The sequence below is a fragment of the Haliaeetus albicilla genome, chromosome 20 (assembly GCF_947461875.1).
Source record: "Haliaeetus albicilla chromosome 20, bHalAlb1.1, whole genome shotgun sequence".
In the NCBI taxonomy this organism is placed as follows: domain Eukaryota; kingdom Metazoa; phylum Chordata; class Aves; order Accipitriformes; family Accipitridae; genus Haliaeetus; species Haliaeetus albicilla.
The window spans coordinates 28069246-28090779 of record NC_091502.1 but is presented as its reverse complement, the minus strand read 5'-3'; the positions used below and the strand labels follow the sequence as shown (position 1 = coordinate 28090779).

General features: G+C 57.8%; 1 protein-coding gene across 7 annotated transcripts; it reads left to right on the top strand.

The window, feature by feature from the left end:
• The first annotated feature begins 15 nt into the window (after positions 1-15).
• RRP8 (ribosomal RNA processing 8) lies at positions 16-15668 on the top strand. 7 transcript variants are annotated; one of them, XM_069808785.1, is made up of 18 exons: positions 16-402; positions 482-695; positions 821-1256; positions 1379-1508; positions 1841-1947; positions 2081-2177; positions 5247-5417; positions 8595-8897; positions 9704-9786; positions 10215-10353; positions 10851-10985; positions 11085-11208; positions 11371-11507; positions 13094-13207; positions 13734-13915; positions 14169-14394; positions 14772-14982; positions 15162-15668. In XM_069808785.1, exons 1-18 carry the CDS (start codon positions 298-300, stop codon positions 15428-15430), a joined length of 3183 nt encoding a protein of 1060 aa, XP_069664886.1. In that variant the 5' UTR covers positions 16-297; the 3' UTR covers positions 15431-15668. The 7 variants fall into 7 exon arrangements, with proteins under 7 accessions (XP_069664886.1, XP_069664887.1, XP_069664888.1 ...); XM_069808786.1 differs by lacking the exons at positions 16-402; positions 482-695 and having other exon boundaries at positions 1009-1256; positions 5247-5372; XM_069808787.1 differs by lacking the exons at positions 16-402; positions 482-695 and having other exon boundaries at positions 1237-1256; positions 1713-1947.
• Positions 15669-21534: the final 5866 nt, after the last annotated feature.

Here is a 21534-nt window from a genome sequence, read left to right as displayed (position 1 = left end):
AGGGGGCTGGGGGCGGGGCGAATCAGGCTGGGGCGGGGCGACCTGGGCAGGGGCGGGGCGCGCGGCGCCGAGGGCGGGGCGAAGGGGCTGGGGCGGGGCGCCCGCGGCACTACCCCGCGCTGCCAGGCTCCTCGGCCTCCCGTCCGCAGGGTGGCGGTGTTTCGGCAGGTGCTGCCGGGGCCGCTCTGGGCCCTCCGCGCAGATAGCCCGGCGAGGTACACGTGGGTAACGGCAGCGGGGCTGGGCCGCGCCGCAGTCGCCGTTCCCGGCCCAGGTGGGCCTCGCGGCCGCTGGGCCATGTTCGCAGAGGAGGAGTGGAACGACGGGGCGGAGGGCCGCGCTCGGGTTCGGGCTCGGGCCCGGGCGGGGCCCCACGGCGCCCCCGAGGGCCTGGGCTGGCCGGTAAGGGGTGCGCGCAGGGAGGCCTCGGCGGGCCGGTGCCTGGGCGCGGGGGAGGTGACCGGTCCCCCGCCCTCCACAGGTCCCCGCGGCAGCGGCGGGGAAGCGGCGCCGGCGGCTGCCGGGGGACTGCGCGGCCGAGGCCGGCCGGGATGGCGAGCCGGCGCGGAAGCGGCCCGGGGAGCGGAGGCAGGCCGCCGGGCGCCGGGCTGCGGCGGCGGAGGGGCGCCCGGCCGGCTCCGGGGAGCCCCAGGCGGAGCGGGAGCCGCAGCGGAGCGGACTGCGCCCGGATAGAGGTACCGCCGCCCGCCCGACGGGGCCGGCTCCCGGGGCAGGCCGGGCCTGCCGGGGGTCCCAGGAGCGGGGCCGGGAGCCGTCCGCCGCCGCCCTGACTTCCCTCTGGGTCCTCCCCCGCCCCCAGACGCGTCGGCCGAGCTGCCGGCGGAGCGGCGCCGGGGGAGCGCCGAGCCCGGGGCGCTGCGGACGGGGGTTGCAGCCGGGGGGATGGCGTGGAGGCCGAGCAGGAGGCAGCGGAGGAGCAAGCAGCAGCAGAAGAAGGAGCTCCTGGCGGGGCCCGGCGGGGAGCAGGGCCGGGGCAGGCAGGCGGGACCGCCTGGCCCAGAAGCGGCGCCTGCGGGACGGTCGGCGGCCCTGCGGGCGCGGATGGAGGAGCGGCTGCTGTCTGCCCGGTTCCGGTACATCAACCAGCAGCTCTACACCTCCACCAGCCAGGAAGCGGCACGGCTTTTCCAGAGCGACCCCGAAGCATTCGAGATCTACCATCGCGGCTTTGCTCAGCAAGTGAGGCGCTGGCCAGAGAACCCCGTGAATCGCATCATCCGCTACCTGCGCCGGCGGTGAGCGGGAGCGGGCAGAAGCGGGAAGCACCAGGCCCAGGGCTGCCCCCAAGCCGCAGGGAACCCGAGGAGGTGGTGAGGGGAGTGGCAAGGGGCGTTCTGAGCCCCCACTCCCCCCCCAGGCCAGCCTCGCTGGTGGTGGCGGACTTTGGGTGCGGTGACTGCAAGATTGCGAGCAGCGTCAGGAACAAGGTGCACTCCTTTGACCTGGTCCCTCTCAGCCCACTGGTCACCGTCTGTGACATGGCCAAGGTAGGGGGGCCGGGTGGCACAGAGAGGATGGGGTGAGGGATGACAGCTCCATGGGGAGGGGACGGTGGCAATGCGTGCAACCCACTCCCCAGGCTGTTGGTAGGGGTTGGGGGGGACAGGAGTTGTGCTCAGGGATCCTGAGGGTCCTGTATGCAAGAAGGAACACATCTCTGTTCGGAAAACTGGGGCACCTCCCGTCTGCAGGCTCCTCAGAGAAGATGCTGGGTTGAATCCAAGAGCCTGGGAAGCAGCAAAGCACGGAAGGGCTGCCCCATCACCATCGCCATCCTCCTCCTCCTCCTGGGGCGGGCATCCCGGCTGGTGTCTGGCAGGTGCCTTTGGCGGCCGAGTCGGTGGATGTTGCAGTGTTCTGCCTGGCGCTGATGGGCACCAACCTGCAGGAGATCCTGGAAGAGGCCAACCGCGTGCTGAAGCAGGGGTAGGCAGAAATGCGCACGGGGGCCAGGAGGCATCAGGGTGAGTGGGGAGGCGCAGGTTGGCGGTGAGGGGCGGAGGCACTGGGCCGTGGCCAGGGAGGTGCTGCCACCACTCAGGGCTGGGGTGTTCCGCAGGGGAACCCTGATGGTGGCAGAGGTGGCCAGCCGCTTCGAGGACACCCGAGCTTTTGTGAACGCCGTGGCTCAGCTGGGCTTCAAAAGCATCTCCAAGGTGTGTCCTCAGATGTGCCCAGTGCTAGGTGCACTGGCAGCCAGAGACCAGCCTTCCTGCTCTGGCAGCAGGGCAGGGCAGCATGGCCCAGCCTGGTGCCAGCAGGGAGCAGGCCTGGGGGTGGTGACAGCATATGGGGGTTTGGGGGAACCTGGGGGCTGCAGTGCTGGGGTCTGGGACAGAGTATGGTTGTAGGGGGGAGCTAGAGTCCAGCTTGGTGCCAGCAGGGAGTGGGCCCAGGGGCAGTGATGGTGGATGGGGGTAGTGGGGGACCCAGAGCACGCAGGGGCTGTGGTGCTGAGGTCTGAGGGAGCTGTGGGGGCCAGCGGTGCTGGGGTCTGGGGGAGGGGGGGGCCCGTGGGGGTTGTGGCATGGGGGTTAGGCATACCCGGGGTGCAGCGGGGGTCGTGGTGCTGGGGTCTAGGGGAGCCGGGGCCTGCTGGGACTGAGGTGCTGGGGTCTGGGATGGGGTCGGGGGAAGCCGGGGCCCAGTGGGGATGTGGGTGGGGGGGGCCGCGGGAGGTGGTGTTGGAGCCCGGGAGCAGGTTGGCGGTCCCGGCTCCCGCGGGGAGGTCCAGGCGCTGAGGCGGTGCTGCCCCAGGACCTCTCCAACGCCTTCTTCCACCTGCTGGAGTTCGCCAAGACCGGTCCCCCCCGCTGCCACCGCCCCGCGCCCGGCCTGCGCCTCCGGCCCTGCCTCTACAAGCGCCGCTGAGGGCGGGGCGGCGCGGCCCCGCCCCGCGCAGGCGCAGTTCCTAATAAAGCCGCTCTTTCCGCACGGCTCTGGCGTCCCGGGGAGGGGAGTGGGCGGGGTGGGGGGGAGGCGGGGCGCCACGGGGCCTGCGCAGTGCGCGCGGGGCCTGCGCGGCGGCATTTCCTGCCGGGGGATGTCGGGGCCGGGCGGCCCGGGCCCCGGCGGGGGGAAGCTGGACATCAACCGCGCCGGCGTGGCCGAGCTCGAGGGCGCGCTCAGCGGCATCGGCCGCCGCCGCGCCCGCGGCATCGTGCGGAAGAGAGAGGTGCGGGCGGGGGCGGCGGCGGCCCGGTGCCGCTGCTGAGCGGCCGGGCCTGGGCGGGTGGGCGGCGGGGACCCGGCCCAGGAGGTAGGGAGGGGGCGGCCGCTGGAGCCGGCGGGGATAGCGCAGGGCGCGGAGCGGGGCGCCTGGGCCGTGCCGCTGCCGCGGGGAAGCGGATACGGAGGTGCCGGTGCCGGACGAAGCCGCCCCGCCCGGGGATGGCCTGGGCTGCGCTGCCCGGCCCCGGGGCAACCGACTGCCTCCCTGGCCCGGCGGCCCCGGGAGCCGGGGAGCGGGCAGCGCCGGTTTTCCTCGCTGTCCGCAGCCGCGCCCGGGCGTGGCCGCTCCCCAGGGTGAGGGCCGCCGCTGGAACCGGGGCCGAGGGAGGCTTTACCGGCTCGCTGTGTGCCGGGCGAGGCCCGCAGGCAGCCGCGGAGTGGGGCAGCCTCCTGGCGCTGGTCGGGTCAGCGGTCCCCGGGGGCAGAGCTCTTCCCTTGCACAGGCGGGCCGGCCCGGCTGCGCCGTCCCCTTGGCTCTGGGGCTTGGGGCAGAGTCTCCGGGGCAGGTAGCAGGTGATGGTGAGTGCCGAGAGCAGAAAAAAACGCGTTCCTGGGTGGAACGGGCAGGAGCAGGAAGGGGTAGAAGCCCGTCTGGTATGGTCATGCTGGGCTGGAAATCCTGCCACTCCCCCGGGGTTGAGTGTTCAGCTCTGTCGTTTGGAAATGACAGAGTAGGAGAAAAGCCTGCGTGTGGTAGCCACTGACAGGATGACTGAGCTGCCAGGGTGACACGGCCACAGAAAAGGTAAGCATGATAGTTGGCTGTATCTGCCGTGGCGCTTTTTCGCAGTGACGGGAAGATCAATGCCACCTTTTTGCCATTAATGAATGCCATGAAGAACTGGTAAGATCGCAGCTGGAATATGGCATCCGTGTTGAAATGGGCAGAGGAGCGAGGCAGGAGAAGTTGGGGGAAGGGGAGGCTGGCTTGACAAGGCAAGACTAGAAGAGCTTGACTTTTTTTGGCCTGGAAAAGAGGAGGCTGAGGGGTGCAGGGTCACCAGCTGTAAATACAGCAGGAACATAAATACTGGGGAGGTGGAAGAGCCATTTAAACAAAAGGACTGCTGGTGTGAGAACAGGTGAGGATGGCTTCACAGAAGTGGGGTGCATCACTAGAATTGTGCTTTTTGGTAAAACCATTTATAGGGGAGAAGCAGCAGAAGTGCCTCAAAATGGTGCATGATGGATTTGAAAGGATGGTCGGAACCTTGTCTTGGCCCTGATGTTTGTGTTAGTCGGAAAGGGTGGATGCTTTCAACCCTGGAGTCCTGCCCCCTTGGTAACAGCAAGGCCGTCCCAGTTGGGCTTAGGCCCTTTAGGCCTGTGGCAGAAGCCGCTTGCAGTCTGTGCGGTGTGTAGGTACGATTGGTGGCAACACGTGGTTCTGAGTGCAGGACTCGGCAGCACTTGACCTGGTGTTTTGCAGGATGGTGGGTGCCTTGCACACGGACACGCCTGTGCCTGTCAGGAGGCAGGGGCTGTTGCCATTCCCTGGAGCCGCAGACAAGGAATATTGACTGTGTGGGCCAGGGAACACTCCCAGTCTTGGTACTAGTCAGCTGGAAGGCACAATTCCCCTTTCTGAGCTTCTAGCCTTTGCTGTTGGGGCCGCTACTCGCCTTGTTAGTAGCAGCTCTGGTGCTGTTGCCCATTCCTTGCAGTCATTGCAGTTGTCGCTCAGGGCAGGAAAAGTTTGTGGAAACAGGAGGGATTACATGGGAACAGCTGTTTTGGGCATAAGGCATCCCTTACCGTGGATGGGAGCAGTAACAAGGACTTGCAGTACAAAGGCATCACCCTGCTGTGGCACCCCAACCCTCTTTACCCTGAAGGCCTAAAGGGAGCAGGTGGTTGTAAGTGAGATGCAAGCTGGTAGGTCTGGACCGGCTGAGAAAGAGAGCCAGTCTGAGGAGGGTGTGAGTAAGCTTGGTCCTGCTTTGAGGCTGGTGCCTGGGTTTCTCAGCTCTATATCGAATCTTCTCTCCTGACAGGAACTGAAGGGCTTCAACTCACTCGATGATCTTCTCCATGTCAAAGGCATCACCACCCGCATCTTGGAGCTGAACAGTCAGCGGATGACTTGCAGGAGGAGGCCAAGCAGTGAGGAAGCTGCGAGGGTGAGCCCTGGTCTGCAGGGGGACAGTAAAGCTCCTGCGCCTCAGGTAGGAAAAGAAAGGTAGAATTCCCTTGCCTACCTGATACGGAGGTGATCCTCCCTCCAGCAGTGCAGGAATTAGGGAGGGGGATCTTGCACTGGGAGAAGGTAGAGTGGTAGAGTGACAGGGGAGGAGTCATATCTGCTTTGGGCACTGGAATGGGGAGGCCCAAAGAATGCTGTGCCCTTTCAAACAGCTGAGCGATCTGTCCGCAGTCTCCCTGTAAGGTGGCAGCTGGCTTTGGGGAGTATCCTGTCAGGGAGGCTGAGACACTCCGGGCCCAGCTGGCTTTGTGGTGTCCTGCCAGAGGCTGCGGTGGCCCCTGAGTACAGAGCCTTGCTGGGAGCTGCTCTGGCTGCTGTGATGCGTCTGCCACAACATCCCGGATAGAAAAAATGCTTTGACCCCAGAGGACACTCGTGGCTTCCTGCTGCCTCCCCTGCCCCAGAGCAGCTAGCCATCTGTAGGTCTCCTGCAGGCAGTTGTTAAGTTCCACTAATTGTTCATCGCTGGAGGCCAGAACTGGGCGTGGAGAGAGAGTCTTCCCCTGGACTGACAGCTGAGGAGGCCAGAGTCCCTGTCTCTTGCCAAGCTCTCTACCCTGTCATCCGCCTTGTCTGCGGAGAGCGGCAGCCAGCACACTGCCTGCTTGGGCTGGCACACACCCAGCTCGGCTCTGGGGACTTCTTCAGGAGTGCATCTTCCTGCGTTGCCGTCCATGGGACTGAGGAAATTCACTCACCTAAGAGCAGCTCTGCCCTGCCAAGCTTGAGCGTGCTGTGTGGGCAGGGGAGGATGGTTGTTGGAAGGTGTTTTACTGCCTGGGAGATGTCAGTGACTGTCCTGTCCCCCTGCTGCCCCAGGAGTGTCGTCGCAGGGTGTGTTATCATCCAAGACCTAGATGTGACCCCCAATTCTAGATGCCAGAGGAAGTGCTTGAGAAACCCGGGTTCAGTGCTCCCTCCTGAAAAGGTGTGTCCAGATGGGCTCTTGTGTCGCGTCTTCTCATCTGGCCACCACCTCTCTGCCCAAGAGTCCAGTCCTGTTCCAAGCCCATCTGCCAAACAGGGTCCAGTCTAACTAGGTGGTGTGAAGAGATGACCAATCTGCCTTTGATCTGGGCAGTCTGTCCAGCGCTAGGTGCTTAAGCACATGTGTGCTGAGGCCTGCTTTCTAAATGGAAATAAACCCAGCCCTAACTGCGATAAATGTTGCACTGCTTGGTAGGAGCCCTATAAAGCAGCAGGATTTTCTTGTTCCCCAGGTGTATTCTTCTGTTGTGACCAAACAAACTCTCCATTTCTTTTCTTCTACAAAATATTTTCTCCAGATTTTTAATCATTTGGGGGAGGAGATAGAGCAATATCTTCCAAGTTTTAAGCATTCTGTTTAAAAATGTGGATTGGCTATTGCAGGACTTGAGTGTATAGGACAACACAAGGGGTAGTACTGCTTTCCTGCTCACACTTCTTCACTGTTCAGACTTTTTAGCCTGAAGCTTGTGCTGAGTGCGACCCCTCAATCCTTTTCAGCTTTATAGGAGGCACACTCCCTGGTGCCTAGGTGGCCCTGCTCTCCCTGTCTTTAGGTGGAGAACATTGTCTCTGGGTGTATTGAAATGCATTTAATTTGGGTGAGCCTAGCTTACCCAGTGATGCAGATCACACCGTGTGACTGTCCTGTCCTTGCTACCTACACAAGTGTCAGTCTTAAAATGTAATCAGAAAAGATTTTGTCTACTCCCATATCATGAATAAAACAAATATCGACTACTGTGGTTTTCCACACACCCCCCTCCTTACGGGTCTGTACTAGGCCTATCAGCAGAAAATCTGCAGTTTCCCATTAACAGGTACATTTTGAGATCTGTTCATTGGCTCTTTCTTGATCTAAGCCATCTCATCCAAAAACCATTTAGAGGCTGTGGCCTGCCAGTGCTTTCATCAGAAGCCTGTGCCCTGGTCAAATGCTTAGAAGTCTATGAGTACGTCTCATCAATGTGATTTATGTAATTGCTTTTTTTAATCAAATGTAACACTTCAAGGAATAAACTCAACTTTATTTAAAAAGACCTATTTTCAAAAAGTCTCATCAGCTGGTACAAAGCATGTCCCCGTCATTTATCTTGTACTTTTTGAATCCTGCACTGGCCTCTCTATTGCCAGATGTCAGGCTACGTAAAGACTCGTTTTTCTACTACCTTCCTCAGTTTTGGCACAACTTTCACACTCTCCTGGTCTTTGCAGTTTCTCCTGTATTCCAAGATTTACCAAAAATAATTGCTGTGGGCCAGCGATCTGCCCTACTCTCTAGGACTCAGGTGCAAATTATACTGGGCTGCTGATCGCAATGTTTCATTGGTGTATTGGAAAACAGTTCCTCATTCCCATGTGATACAGGGGCGTTGTTCTGCTTCCGCCAAGTAATTACTGAATGCGTCTGCTTTTTTTTTGTTGTTGTTGTTGGTGTTACTCACGGTGCTGCTTTGGGGAGGAAGGGTGCAGATGGCATTAGATGGGCACACACTACTCACGACCTCTCAAGTAATTGTTGCTCTTGGTCAGATTGGCTGGAGGGCGAAGGGACCTCTGCACCGTGCTGAGGGCTGAAATGCAGCATGCACCTCCTTTCTGATGCTGGGGTCCTGCCCTGACATGGCAGCTCATGTGCGCAGTAGCTCTGCTCCCTGTTTTGACAACTGAAGGGCGGAAGAGGGCTATTCCCAGCTGCAGGCCAGGAGACGGCTCGCTCTGCAGAGGTGGAGCTGGTGCTCCCGAGTTTGGCATTGTTCAGCAACACTGATGCTCCTGCAGTGTTTGTGTTTTCTGCTCAGGTACAGAGTTGTCGGCTGCCACGTAATTTGGTCACATCGCAGCTGTGCTTCCCTGTGGGGCTGGGAAGTGACCTGTCTCCAGATAGTGCTTGGCCATAGCTGCCCCTTGACCCCAGAGAGCACCTTAGCTCAGTCATCTGCTCCCGTCTTCCCATCTCGGGCTCTGCTTAGCTCATCACCCCCTCTTTTGTACTGCAGAGGGAAGCCCTTGTATTCCTTGGGCCGTTGGTCTCACTGGCAGTCCCCTCAGCTCCCCAGCATGTCCCCCAGCCCGGGCCCCAGGGCACCCTGAGAGCTGGGGCGCAGAGCTGCAGCAGACAGGCCTGACCCTGCCTCTCCCTATGTTGTAGGTGGTAGCTGAGGAGGAGGATGTTTCGGGCCCCTGGGAGCCGGAGCGCTCTGGGAAAGGGAGCCCAAGGTCAGGACCAGAGGCTGATGGCTCCAGTGGGCAACGGGTGCAGGAGCCAGTCAGCTCTACAGTTTGCGGGGAGCAGGAGGAGGAGGAGGAGGAAGAAGAGGAAGAGGGCAGCTGCTACAGCGAGGAAGGAGAGGATGGCAGCAATGTCTACTTCTATTACACCATCGGAGAGCGCTGGATAGACTACCTGCAGCGGACAGAGGATGGTGGCCTCCTCCGTCACGTGCGGCCCAAGGTAACCCCACCGGGAGTGCAGCCCGAGGCAAGGGCTTCACCCCAAAGAGTAGGGCTGCCCGTGCGGTTGGTGACTCCCTGGCAGGAGCTGACGCTGGCACGTTGCCCGTGGGCCCGACCTGGTAGCTGGTGGCCTCGGAGCCTGTCGGCACCCACTGCTTGCCGTGGCAGTGGTGCCAGAGTGGGCCATGGCATGCTGTAGCACTTCAAGCTGCTGCTGTATGGAATGTCTGTCTGGCTGTCGTCGCTGCTGCAGACCCCTAGGACACACTGGGCTGCTGCGGGCCAGCCAGGGAGCTCGGGGCTGTCAGCTGGGTGCTGGCTGGTCTGGGAGCCCCACGGTGCAGATTGTGCTCAGCAGTTGTCAGCCTGCCTGGCTGTTAGGGCTGGGGGAAGGAGGCACTGTCCCAGTCTGTCCGAGTGCTGCTGGCAGTCCCTAGCCGTGCCAGGCCCCAGTGGAGCCACCCTGCTCTGCACTGGGGTCCCTGCGTTGGAGTGCAGAGCCTGAATTGGGGCAGCAGGAGTCTGCTGGGGGGTCAGGCAAAGGCCTCAGGGAGGTTTCTGCGGGACGTGGGCACTGTGGTGAGAAGCCCTGGCCAGCCCTGAGTGCAGGGCTGCAGCTGATGCCCGGGTCAGCTACTGGAGGTGGCCTTCAGCTTCCCTCTGCAGGTCCCCTACGTGAGCGTGGGCTTGGAAGACTTGCTAGGCTGGGTCTCCTACTCTGTCACTTTTGGCAGAAAATCAGTGACCCAGAATGCGCACAGAGGGCTCTGCTCCAGCCTACTTTAACTTGTCTTCTCCTCGCAGATGAAGAGGAAGTCGGAGAATGGCCTGGATGGCAGGGCCCTTTCCCCTGGTAAAAAGCTGTGCAAGGGCTCTGAGTACAGCAGGTAAAATGGGTGCTCTGCATGCTGAGCAATGAGCTGACCTGGGGGGTGGGAAGACCTCCTTCTACCAGTCCCATCCCTCAGTCATCTAGGTGTCCTGCTGAGATTGTGGAGTCTCCATCCTTGGAGAGACAGAAAAGCCATCTGGGTGGCCCTGCTTTAGCAGGCGTTTGGACCAGATGGCCTCTGGAGGTGCCTCCAGCCTCAACCAGTCTGTGATTCTGTCCTTCTGTAGAGCAGGCTGGGCTAAGGGGACTGCATGTGTAGCTGTGGTCCCAGTGGAAGTGATGGGGAAGGGAGTTAGCTTGGTGGGAGGGTCACAGCTGGTGGTTTATGGGGACCTCTCTTTTGAGAACTGTTTGCACAGTGTGGCCCAGAGTAGCACTGGCATGTCTCACCTTTGCTTTGGTGTCTCCCCGGCTGCGGTCCAGGACACTGGGTCCCTGCATGCCCAGTCCCACCACCACCTTTGGGGACCTGCGCAACGCCAAAGCAGGCCAGGCACGGCGCCGTCGCATCCCCTCAGTTGCCCCTCCTCCCGAGCTGCAGGACTGGCTCCGCACCTTCCAGGTAGGCTCTGGAGCATTGCCAAAGGGCTTGCCTCAGAGGGCACTGAGAAGCTTTGGGTTTGATGGGCAGGCAGGAGGGGAACCAAGCCCTAGGGACTCTGTCTGTGTGAAACCCACCACAGGCAGGGGTTCGGGTCCCACAGTGGATTTCTAGTGAGTTTTTGCCTCAGGTAAAGGAGCACAGAAGTGGCGTTAGCCCCACTCCTGCTCCCCTTCATCCTGGAGTGGTGTTGCTTTGTCTGCCATCACACAGCACCTGTGTTCTATCTTATGTGACTCATGGAGCTCCCAACACCATCTCTGTGGCTCCTCTGTGTCTTGGGATCTAGGTAGCAGAGCCCTGGTCTGCTCCAGAGGTCCAGCTAGCCTGTCTTGCCTGTGCTGGTTGGTGTCTCTGCTAAAGTTGGGGTGGGGGCATAGGCACTGCACAGAGCCACAGGGGAGCCTGTGAGAGCCTGCCGTGTGTGCAGGCATCGTGACCGATGTCCCTCTTCTCAGCGGTGGAGTGGCCCGGAGAAGCTGCTTGCTCTGGATGAGCTCATTGACCGCTGCGAGCCTTCTCAAATCAAGTACATGATGCAGGTCATTGAACCCCAGTTCCAGAGAGACTTCATTTCCCTGCTGCCCAAGGAGGTGAGTTGAGGCAAGGGACAGGCTGGCCCTGGTACTGGGCAGCAGTTGCCAGCCATGGGAGTCCACTGTGCCCTTGTGACTTGGCTTCCACTCCTGCAGCTGGCACTCTATGTCCTCTCATTCTTGGAGCCTCGGGACCTGCTCCGTGCTGCCCAGACCTGTCGCTACTGGAGGGTCTTGGCTGAAGATAACCTGCTTTGGAGAGAGAAATGCCGTGAAGAAGGTAAAGACCCCTCCTCCATATGGCATGTGGCACATTGTGGCTGGGATCTGTGGTGGGGTAGCCCACAACTCCCACGTATGTGCATCATCTTAGCTCCCTAATAGGGTGAGGACACGGACCACCTGTGTAGTGTGAGGCATCCGCTGTGTTTTCCTCCTGCAGGCATTGAGGAGCCCTTGAACTTGCGGAAGCGGCGCCTGCTGAGCCCTGGATTCATGTACAGCCCCTGGAAATTCGCCTTCATGCGGCAGCACAAAATCGACATGAACTGGCGCAGTGGGGAGCTTAAAGCCCCCAAGGTGGGTGCTTTCAGGAGTCCTTGCTGAGAACCAGATGCTAGAGCTTTGACGTGTAGGAAGCTGGTACAGGAAGGAAGTAGCTGAGAAATGACCATGACCAATAGGATGAGAACAACACTAAGAATTTTCTAAGTGCCTTGGGAAAAGATTCACAAACCTGACCTGTCTTCTGGAGGCACAGGCCAGAGGCATTCACCTGGCAATTTTTGAATTTAAAGGTCATTTGGAGCTGTAGGTCCTGCCAGCTTCCTGCAACTCCTGTCCCTGCTTGTAGAGAGCAGATCCACAGCACAGCTTGCTTGGAGCTTTCCCATGTGCTCTGGCTGGCAGCACAGCTGATCGCGGGGATTGCCACAGTGGATGGTACAGGGCTGCAGTTCTGCCAGCAGAAAAAGTGTCACCCTGGACCCCAGAGAAGGGCGTTTCCATTCCTTCACCCTTTCTCTGAGCACCTGTGGCAAGGCCGTAGCTAACCTTGACATCCAGGGAGTGGTACAACCCTTCTGGGGCTCAGCCAAGCCTTGTCCCTGGTACAGGGCTCCAGAACACTTGGGTGTTCTCTCCCTGCCAAGGTCCCTGCCTGCCCCTCATCCCTGTCCAGCAGGCAGGGAGAGCAGAACCCCAGCCACCCCTTCTCTCAGGTTACAGTCTCAGTCCTGCTGCTCTCCACCTCCGGAGACTTTTTCCAGGTCCACGGTGTTCCAGGCCCTTCTCCAAGCCCCTGCCTTGGAGGCACCCAAGGTGAGCAGCAGTGCTCTGCATGGTGCCGTCACTGCAGGGGCTGCACCCCCCAGCAGCAAATTGGCACCAGGCAGCCCTTTCCTGAGACCCCCAACACCCTCGTCTCTGTGCCTGCCGTGAGCAGAGCTCTCCAGGACGCTGCCAGCAGGGACGTCTGCCGCCAGGGACATCCACCCTGTACTTGTCCCTGGCTGAAGGGAAGCTTAATACGTTCCCTGCAAAGGGCAGCTCTGGGTTTGTTTTCACACCGAGCTGCTGCTTGCCCTCATGCTGCCCCTCCTTGTGGCTTGGCCAGGTCTGTCTGACCTGCCTCCTCCTTCCCTGGGATCCTGCCTGAGCTCTGCCCGCCTGCAGATGTTGCTTGGTCATTGCTCACCTTTGCTGCTCTCTTTGCACATCACCGTGTTGGGGAGGTGGCAGCTGGTGCACAGCTGTTTGTGCGCTGCCTGCCTTCCACCATGTAGAAAATGGAGCTGAGGTCCTAAATGTGCTCTGGGTGGTGGCTGCCAGTTTTTGATCTAGGACAGAGCGTCAGCTCTGAGCTTAATAGCTTGCGCAGCTTTAATAGCCACGAGGGTCCATCCATGTTCTGGAGTCCCCAGGTAGCCCACTGTCCTGCAGCAGAAGCCGCCAAATGCCCTCCTGGCTCCTGCTGTAGCTGCTGCCCAGCAGAGGAGCAGCAGGGAGGTGGCAGGTGTTACAGGGACCCATCTCTTCTTCCTCCCCTCAGCATTTACTGCTTCCCTGCCATTCTCAAAGGCTGCTTTTGAGGCCCAAGGTTCGGCAGGCTCCAGTGCTCTGAGCTGCCCTCACCTCCCTCCTTACTCGTGTTGTTCTCCATGCAGGTGCTGAAGGGACACGATGACCATGTCATTACCTGCCTGCAGTTCTGTGGCAACCGGATAGTCAGTGGCTCAGATGACAATACGCTCAAAGTGTGGTCAGCTGTCACGGGGGAGGTGAGCTGTTGTCCATAGTAACATCATAGGGCTGCTCCACTGGCACGCTCAGGAGTCATGCTGATCCTCTGCATTGCTGCAGGAATGGGTGGAGGTGTGAGAGGCATAGTGGACTTTTAGGTGGGTTTATCTTCTCTCTGGCAAAGTGTAACTGGGGAGAGGATTTGACAGATCCTGTGGCTGCAGGAGCAGTGGGAAGAGCTGTCTTAAGCTACAAGTCTGTTGGTGCAGTAACAAATGAGCAAGAGTTGGCCACACATGTGTTTTCACTGGCAGTCAACAAGTGTAGACTGCCTTCCTGGAGATCCAGAAAGGGCGAGAAACTCAGTTGGGTTTAGAACAGCAAGTGATCATTATCACAGAGAGGACTCTGGTGGGGGCCTGAGTCTGTCTGCAGGGAGGTGGATTGCTGACCTGAAGAGCCTTACTGATCCCTTGCCTGGAGGAAGTCCTACACTTTGCTTTTCTTTTTTGCTGTGTTGTTCAGCCTTTCCCAAACCAGTGTCTCACATCTTGTTCTTTGCAGTGTGTGCAGACACTGGTTGGCCACACAGGGGGTGTGTGGTCTTCCCAGATGAGGGACAGCATTGTCATCAGTGGCTCCACGGACCGGACACTCAAAGTGTGGAATGCAGACACAGGCGAATGCGTGCACACTCTGTATGGGCACACGTCCACAGTGCGCTGCATGCACTTACATGGGAACAGGTATGGGCGTGATGGTGTTTGGGGCCTGGTCTGGGCTCTGGAATGGGGCAGATGAAGTTGTAGAAGCATTAGGGGCCAGCGCCAGTCTGTGGCATGGGATACAGGGCAGGTGAAAGTGCCGAGGTGGTCAGGGCTTGGGCTGATCTGAGTAGTGGGGGCTACTCCTTGGGGAAGCTGGTGTGTCTGGGGTTATCTCAGATGAGCAACACCCAGAGTCGACATAATCAAGCTCCAAGCTCACGCTTGCCCACAGGGTTGTGAGTGGCTCACGGGACGCCACTCTGCGCCTCTGGGACATTGAGACTGGGCAATGTCTGCATGTGCTGATGGGGCACGTGGCTGCCGTGCGCTGTGTGCAGTACGACGGGCACAAGGTGGTGAGCGGTGCATATGACTACACAGTGAAAGTGTGGGACCCCGAGAGTGAGAGCTGCACTCACACACTGCAGGGACACACGAACCGCGTCTACTCCTTGCAGGTAATACCCTGGCTCCCCCTTCCCTCCCGCTCATGTGCTGCAGAGTCATGAGCCCTGCCTGTTTTGGCAAGTAAGAGGCTGTCTCTCCACCCCATGCACATGCTGCAGGGACACACAGGCCATGTCTGTTCCCTGCAGGTGAGACACTCTCTGCCCCTCCACCCTGACCCACACACACACACATGCACTGCGGGAACACACACCCCATGTCTGTTTCCTGGAGAGAAGATGCTGCCAAACACATGTGTACCCTGATCAGCCAAAGGGGACATGAGCACATCACTTAATCTGCCATGCCCCAAGTCTCTGACACTAGACTGCCAAGAACACTCCTCTTTCTGGGCAGGCCGTGCTGATCTGTCTCCCTCTCTTGGCAGTTTGATGGGACACACATCGTGAGTGGCTCTCTGGACACGTCAATTCGAGTGTGGGACGTAGAGAGCGGAAACTGCCTACACACCCTCATGGGGCACCAGTCGCTCACGAGTGGCATGGAGTTACGTGACAACATCCTTGTATCTGGCAATGCTGACTCCACAGTCAAGATCTGGGACATCAAGACAGGCCAGTGCCTGCAAACACTGCAGGGTAAGTGCGGGAGGATGGAACAGCTCCCCTCACTAGGGCTGTTGGAGAGGGTTCATATTGCTCCTAGCTGCTGGACATGGCAGGGTCAGGGCAGATGTTGCCCAGCAGTGGGTGCTGCTAAAGAGCCTGGGGTTGGAGGTGGGAGCACAGGAGCACTAACAGATACCCTCTGCTTCCAGGGCCCAGCAAGCACCAGAGTGCTGTGACCTGCTTACAGTTCAGCTCCAAGTTTGTGGTGACCAGCTCAGATGATGGTACCGTCAAGCTCTGGGACCTGAAGACGGGCGAGTTTGTGCGCAACCTAGTTGCACTGGAGAGTGGGGGCAGTGGGGGCGTAGTGTGGCGCATCCGCGCCTCCAACACCAAGCTCGTGTGTGCAGTGGGCAGCCGCAATGGCACAGAGGAGACCAAGCTGCTGGTGCTGGACTTTGATGTGGACCTGAAATGAGCCTGGCCAGTCCAGGCTGGGATGGAGGATCCCGCGGGCTGGGTGTAGCAGCTGGTCTTGGTGGGGCTGGCCCCAGAGCAGGCGCTAGCCCCCCCGCGGGCTGTAAATACTGTTTGCAGCTGTCTGGGCCTTATTTATATATGTGTGAACTCCCTGTGGGGAGCCTGCGCCCGGCTGGGGCACTGTACAGATGAAGCAGCATGTTTTGTACACACTAATATATCGATTTATTTCTGTACCTGGGGCCTTCTTCTCCACCCCTGCTGTTCCCTGTGACCTTCCTTCCTGGAGCTTGTCCCTTCTGGGGGAGCAGTTGGTGGCTGCAGCCCATCCCGTTTGATTGCAGGCAGAAGTACAGAGGGTGGGGGCTTTCCTTAGAGTCACTGACCTCAGAGACCAGCTCTGTCTTCCTGCACGCACATGCCCTGGTCTGGTGGAGTGCCCTCTGCCAAGAGTCCCATAGTCTGTGGACTCCAGCTTCTTTATTTTGGGCACAGTAGTGGGCTGGCAATGTGCACGAGGCACTGAGCACACAGCGTTGGGGAGATCTTGCCAGGCAGTACCACAGGTGGCACAGCCTGATGGCTAGCCAGGCATATAGACTCACGAAGCTGTCCTAGGAAGATGTAGCTCCATCCCATTGTGCCTGAGAGGGAGCAGTGCTGTGAGCAGACGTGGGTTTTTTTTCCTTCTGCACTGCTCTGATCCAGCCAGAGGGAAGCAGACAGGGTTGGGCAGAGTGAGAGATGGTGCAGCAGCCAGCAACCGTCTGGGCAGCACCTGGAAGTGGACCACAGCCAGATGAGACGGGGCCTGAGCTCTGCCGCAGGCAGGGGTATGTCTGTGGTGGGGAGGGTAGCACTACTTGCTGGCCCAGCTCTTGGGACCTGCCCCCTGGAGCAGTGCCAGAGGGAGGTGGCATGGGTGCTGGAAGGCAGAGCGGTGGGAAGGCAGCGCAGGCTCCCCTGCCATTGCACTCAGGTAGGTGCATACCTACATTTCCAGCTGCTTCCCTGGGACCTGTGGCCCTACGGGGCACAGCGCAGCCACAGCCGTAGCAGGCACCCTTGCTCCTTTGCTGCAGTGCTCGCAGGACAGCAGAGCAGCAGGGTGACTGGCAGGCCCCCCTCCCTTCGGGCCATCCTGCAGACAGCTGAGGACCTTTTCCGTGCTCCTCCAGCAGCAGCTGCTGCAAGGGTCAGGGCTTGGTCCTGAGATTGTCCATGTTGGAGATGGCTTCCGCCTCCTGTCCTTGTGTCTGTGGGTCCTGCTGCAGGCCTAATAGCAGCGCGAGGCCCTGTTCTGCTAGAAGCCTCAGGGCTGTGTGCTGGGAACGGAGGAGATGGGAGAGCATACGTTTTCCCGGCCTTCCCTTTCCCCAAACACATGTGCTGCCCAGCTTCTCTAGGTAAGTTCTCATTCTTACCCATGTTGAGGCAGCCCCAGAGAGGGATAAGGAGGCTCCAGGATTCAGAGAGGAGCTGGGCTGCAGTGTCCAGGCACTGCTGAGCCAGGCTTTGCATAGCAACTGCGTCTCTATCCTGGATACAGCCTCCGTAAATAATTGACCCTGAAAGCAGAAGGGACTGTCATCAGCCCAACTGGTTTGTAGCATCCTGGGCCCAGTCTTCCCAGCCCCTGAAGTGTGCGATGGCGCGGTGCATGGCACCAGGAGCGCCCTGCCGTGCCGTGCTGCGTGTGCTGGCTCAGCGCCTGGCTGTGGGTGTGCAACAGGAGTGCTGTCAGGTCCAGGGCATCTTGCAGGAGATGGTGATGGTGCGTGGGTGCTGCAGGGTGCGGGCTGTCGGTCCTGCCTCTCCCCCAGGCAGGGAAGGTGTGCAGGGGTGGGTTGTGCCATGGCCGCGGGTGACTGTACCACCAGAGGCCCATGATGGTCCCCCATCCACCTGCAGCAACACAGTAGTGTATTCATCGCATCATGGAGCAGAGTGAAAGCCCTCACTAGCACACCGTCCCTCAAACATTGCTGTGCCACCCCATAGCTTATCACCAGTAAGCCTGATTTTGTTCCTTTCCCCCTTTGAACCTAGTTTGAAGGTCTTCCAAGTCATGAGCAAAAATACTTCTCCCCCATTGAGAAAGGTGAGCCCCTCAGGCCCCAGCAGTCCTAGTGTCACATAGATCATCCCGTGAGACCATCCCCTGGGTGGTTTGTGGTAGCCTACAGGTGCATGTGCTGGGTCAACCTCCATGCAAACCATGACGGTAGGCTTGCTTCACCCATCGTTTCTCCATGCCTCTGCAATAGCAGCTGCTGGTGAGGTATGAAACGAGCCACATACAGCCGCCTGGCATGGAGAGCAAGCCTACCTGGGCCTGCTGTTGTTTCAGATGTGTCTGTACAGCCAGTCATCTGTACCTTCATGCAAAGCACTACTGTCCAGAAAAATTGCCCATCAGACCATTTCATATACACACTGTGCATCACCCATAAAAAGCCAGAGTTTGCCCTTTCTGCTCAGTTCCTTCCAGTCAACAATCCTCAATTCTATAGAGCCAGTGAAAGACAGGGACAGGAGACAAGGTTTGGCTCGCCAGTGTGTCCCCAAAAGCCTCTCAGCATTTGACACCAACACCGTCCTAGTGCATGTGGAATGCAGAAAGCCCTGGGGGTTCTCGGCTAGCATAAACCAGCAAACTGACTCAAAGAAAGCGTGAGTGGAATGGCACACCATGGGCCAGGGGTGCTTGGAGCAGGGGGCAAGTAAAAGAGCTTGTAGACAGATCTGGAAATGTAGTGAGGTAAGTAAGGCCAGGGCTTTACCTGTATCACTCTGCTGACAGCAAAAGGGAGTGTGTGAGTGCACGTGTACAAACACAGACACATGTAGACCATGTGTGCACACTCGCACAGGCTCACAGAGCCTCTGGGGACGCGGCAGGGGTCAACTTGTGCACCTTTACAGTGATGCCTTCGAGGTTCCACCTTTGAGATCTCTGCAGGAATGACCAAGACCGGAGATGCAAAAAGGCCGCGTCTCATTTTCCTGGGAGCAGATAGTTTGTCCAGCGAAGGATGCTGGCGTTGTGGCAGACTGAAGAAACCACTGACAGAATCTCTCCAATTTTCTGCAAACAATACAAAACTGGGAGGAGTGGCTGATGTGCCATAGGGTCATGCTGCCATCCAGAGGGACCTCGACAAGCTGGCAAAATGGACTGACAGGAACCTCACAAAGTTCAACATGGGGAGGTGCAAAGTCCTGCACCTGAGGAGGAACAACCCTGTGCAAGACTATATGCTGGGGGTCACCCAGTTGGAAAACAGCTTGGCAAAAAAGGACCTGGGGGTCCTGGTGGACACCAAGTTGAAAATGAAACAGCAATGTGCCCTTGCTGCAAAGGCGGCGAATGTTATCCTGGGCTGCATCAGGATGAGTGTTGCCAGCAGGTCGAAGGAGGTGATCCTGCCCCTCTACTCAGCACTGGTGAGACCACAGCTGGAGTGCTGGGTCCAGTGCTGGGCTCTCCAGCACAGGAGAGAGATGGACATACTGGAGAGAGTCCAGTGAAGGGCCGCAAAGATGATGAAGGGACTGGAGCATCTCTGCTATGAGCTGGGACTGTTCAGCCTGGAGAAGAGAAGGCTCAAGGTGTTTGTGTCTATTTGTATAAATACCCGAAGGGAAGGTGTAAAGTAGATGGACCCAGACTCTTCTCAGTAGCAACCAGTGAAAGCACAAGAGGCAACAGGTGCCAAAAAAAAATATATAAAAAAAAGACGTTCCATTTAAAAAACTTTTTTACTGTGAGGATGGTCAAGCATTGGCACAGGTTACCCAGAGAGGTTGTTGACTCTCCCTCCATGGAGATTTTCAAAACCCAACTGGACATGGTCCTGGGCACCCAGCTCTGGCTGACCCTGCTTGGGCAGGGGGTTGGACTGGATGATCTCCAGAGGTCCCTGCCAACCACAGCCATTCTGGGATTCTGTGCTCATGCTTCAGCAATGAGCTGGCAGGTTGGAGAGCAGATTGGACAATAAAGATGATGGCTGACTCAGAAAATGCAGATCTGTCTATAAAAACACAAAGAGGCCTGTAAATATGTGTGCCGATGTCTGTGTGTGCACATTATATACAGGCCTTCAACAATATAAAAAGAGGCCCTTCATGGGGCACAGGGGAGTGAGAGAAAAAGATGTCTATAAAAAGCACCTGGTACAGGAACAAGTGCTTTAGTGGAAAGGGCATGCCCCACTTTTTTTAAGACAATATAAATGCAAAGGGAGAAGAGAGTTTAGAGCATGACATGATAGACATTGGCGCACTGAGATACTGCTTTCAGAAGTGCTTGTCTGCAGACATGCAGTGAAGGTGCACGTACAGACAGTTAAAACTCGAGGAAGGTCCAGACACTTCAGCCAGTACAAAGGGGATGATGGCAGCGCTGCAGTCTGGCGCTACGGGGATGCAGTCTTGGACACAGGCAGTGCCACAGGCAGCACAAGCAGGTAGGGCTGTGGCAAGGGAAGACTGGAGCGAGCCAGGTGCTTCAGCAGGTAGGCTTTGCCTCAGCTTTACCTTTCACATATATGCAATACAGTGGTTTCCTCTCAGACAAACTAACTGCGCTGCTCGGTTGGTGGTTAGCCTCTTACCAAGTGGGGTATGCTCTTTCCCAGGTTTGAGAGCTGGATAAGCTGTGCACACTGTATGATGGTAGACTTGCAGTCTGGTGCAACTGTGAAGTAGCTTCCAGGTGAAATCTGGTGCAACTGTGAAGTAGCTTCCAGGTGAAATCCGGTGTAAAAGGGGTGAACAGCTATTGTAAGATACACTGAGCCAAAAACCTGGGGAGATGAGACATGCAGTGATCTGGAGGACAGGAAAGAAATGGAGCAGAAAGCCTTGCCAAGAAACCCGCAGGTCTACGCAGCAGGATGAGATCTGGCATCCCTGGGTAGGTCATGAGTTCAGAATTGCCGTAATAAGCCATCATCAGCTGCGCCGTGAGGGTCCACTTATGCCTGTGAGCTCCTGTTGCACTAATCAGCTGCACAAAACTTCAAGCAGTTGTGCAAGCTGCAGTGCACAAAGATGTGTCATCAGCTGCTGTACACTGCTCTCACCCTGCTCATTACAGTAAGCAATTTGGCAGCCATTGGCCAAACAAATCTGTCCACTTGCCTTTAGGATAAATTATTTCCCCAAAATAATATAAATCACCAGGGCCCCTAGTTTAAACTGTTCTGGATCATTTTGCCTTTTCAAAGATAGCTGCAAAATGTCAGTGACAAAGGAATAGAGTTCAAGAAAGGAATCTTAGTTCTCGTCCCACACATACACTATCTTCTTGAAAGCCTAGGCAGATGCCATTGTTCTTGGCTGAATTTTCTGTGACATTGTTTATGGGCAAAACACATCTTTCCCAGTGGAGAATGCTCCTCCCAATGGAGGAGCTTGTCAGAGACCTCTGCAATGGCTCCAACTCCTCTTTTTCATAGAATCGTAGACTGCCAGGTTGGAAGGGACTTTATGGATCATCTGGCCCAACCTTTCTTGGCAAAAGCACGGTCTAGACAAGGTGGCCCAGCACCCTGTCCATCTGAATCTTAAAAGTGTCCAATGTTGGGGAATCCACCACTTCCCTAGGGAGATTATTCCAATGGCTGATTGTTCTCACTGTGAAAAATTTCCTCTTGCATCCAGTTGGAATCTCCCCAGGAGTAACTTGTACCCATTACCCCTCGTCTTTTCCATGTGACTCCTTGTAAAAAGGGAGTGTCCATCTTCTTTATAGCCACTCTTAAAATACTGGAACATGGTGATAAGGTATCCCCTAAGCCTTCATTTCTCAAGGCTGAACAAACCCCATTCTCTCAGCCTTTCCTCATAAGGCAGGCTTCACAGTCCTTGGATCATCTTTGTGGCCCTTCTCTGGACCCTTTCCAGCCTGTCCACAACTTTTTTGTATAGCAGGGACCAAAACCGATCACAGTATTCCAGGTGTGGCCTGACAAGCGCTGAGTAGAGTGGGATAATGACTTCTTTATCTCTGTTGGTGATGCCCGTGTTGACATAACCCAGCATCCTGTTAGCTTGCTTTGCTGCAGCAGCAGCTGAGCTTGACGTCCACCAGGA

Bases quoted from the DNA above. Each gene is read 5' to 3' on its own strand.
- RRP8 (XM_069808785.1), top strand. From the start codon at position 298: ATGTTCGCAGAGGAGGAGTGGAACGACGGGGCGGAGGGCCGCGCTCGG. The intron at 9,787-10,214 runs GTAAAATGGGTG...GCTGCGGTCCAG, and splicing joins AAGGGCTCTGAGTACAGCAG to GACACTGGGTCCCTGCATGC. The intron at 13,916-14,168 runs GTATGGGCGTGA...GCTTGCCCACAG, and splicing joins ATGCACTTACATGGGAACAG to GGTTGTGAGTGGCTCACGGG.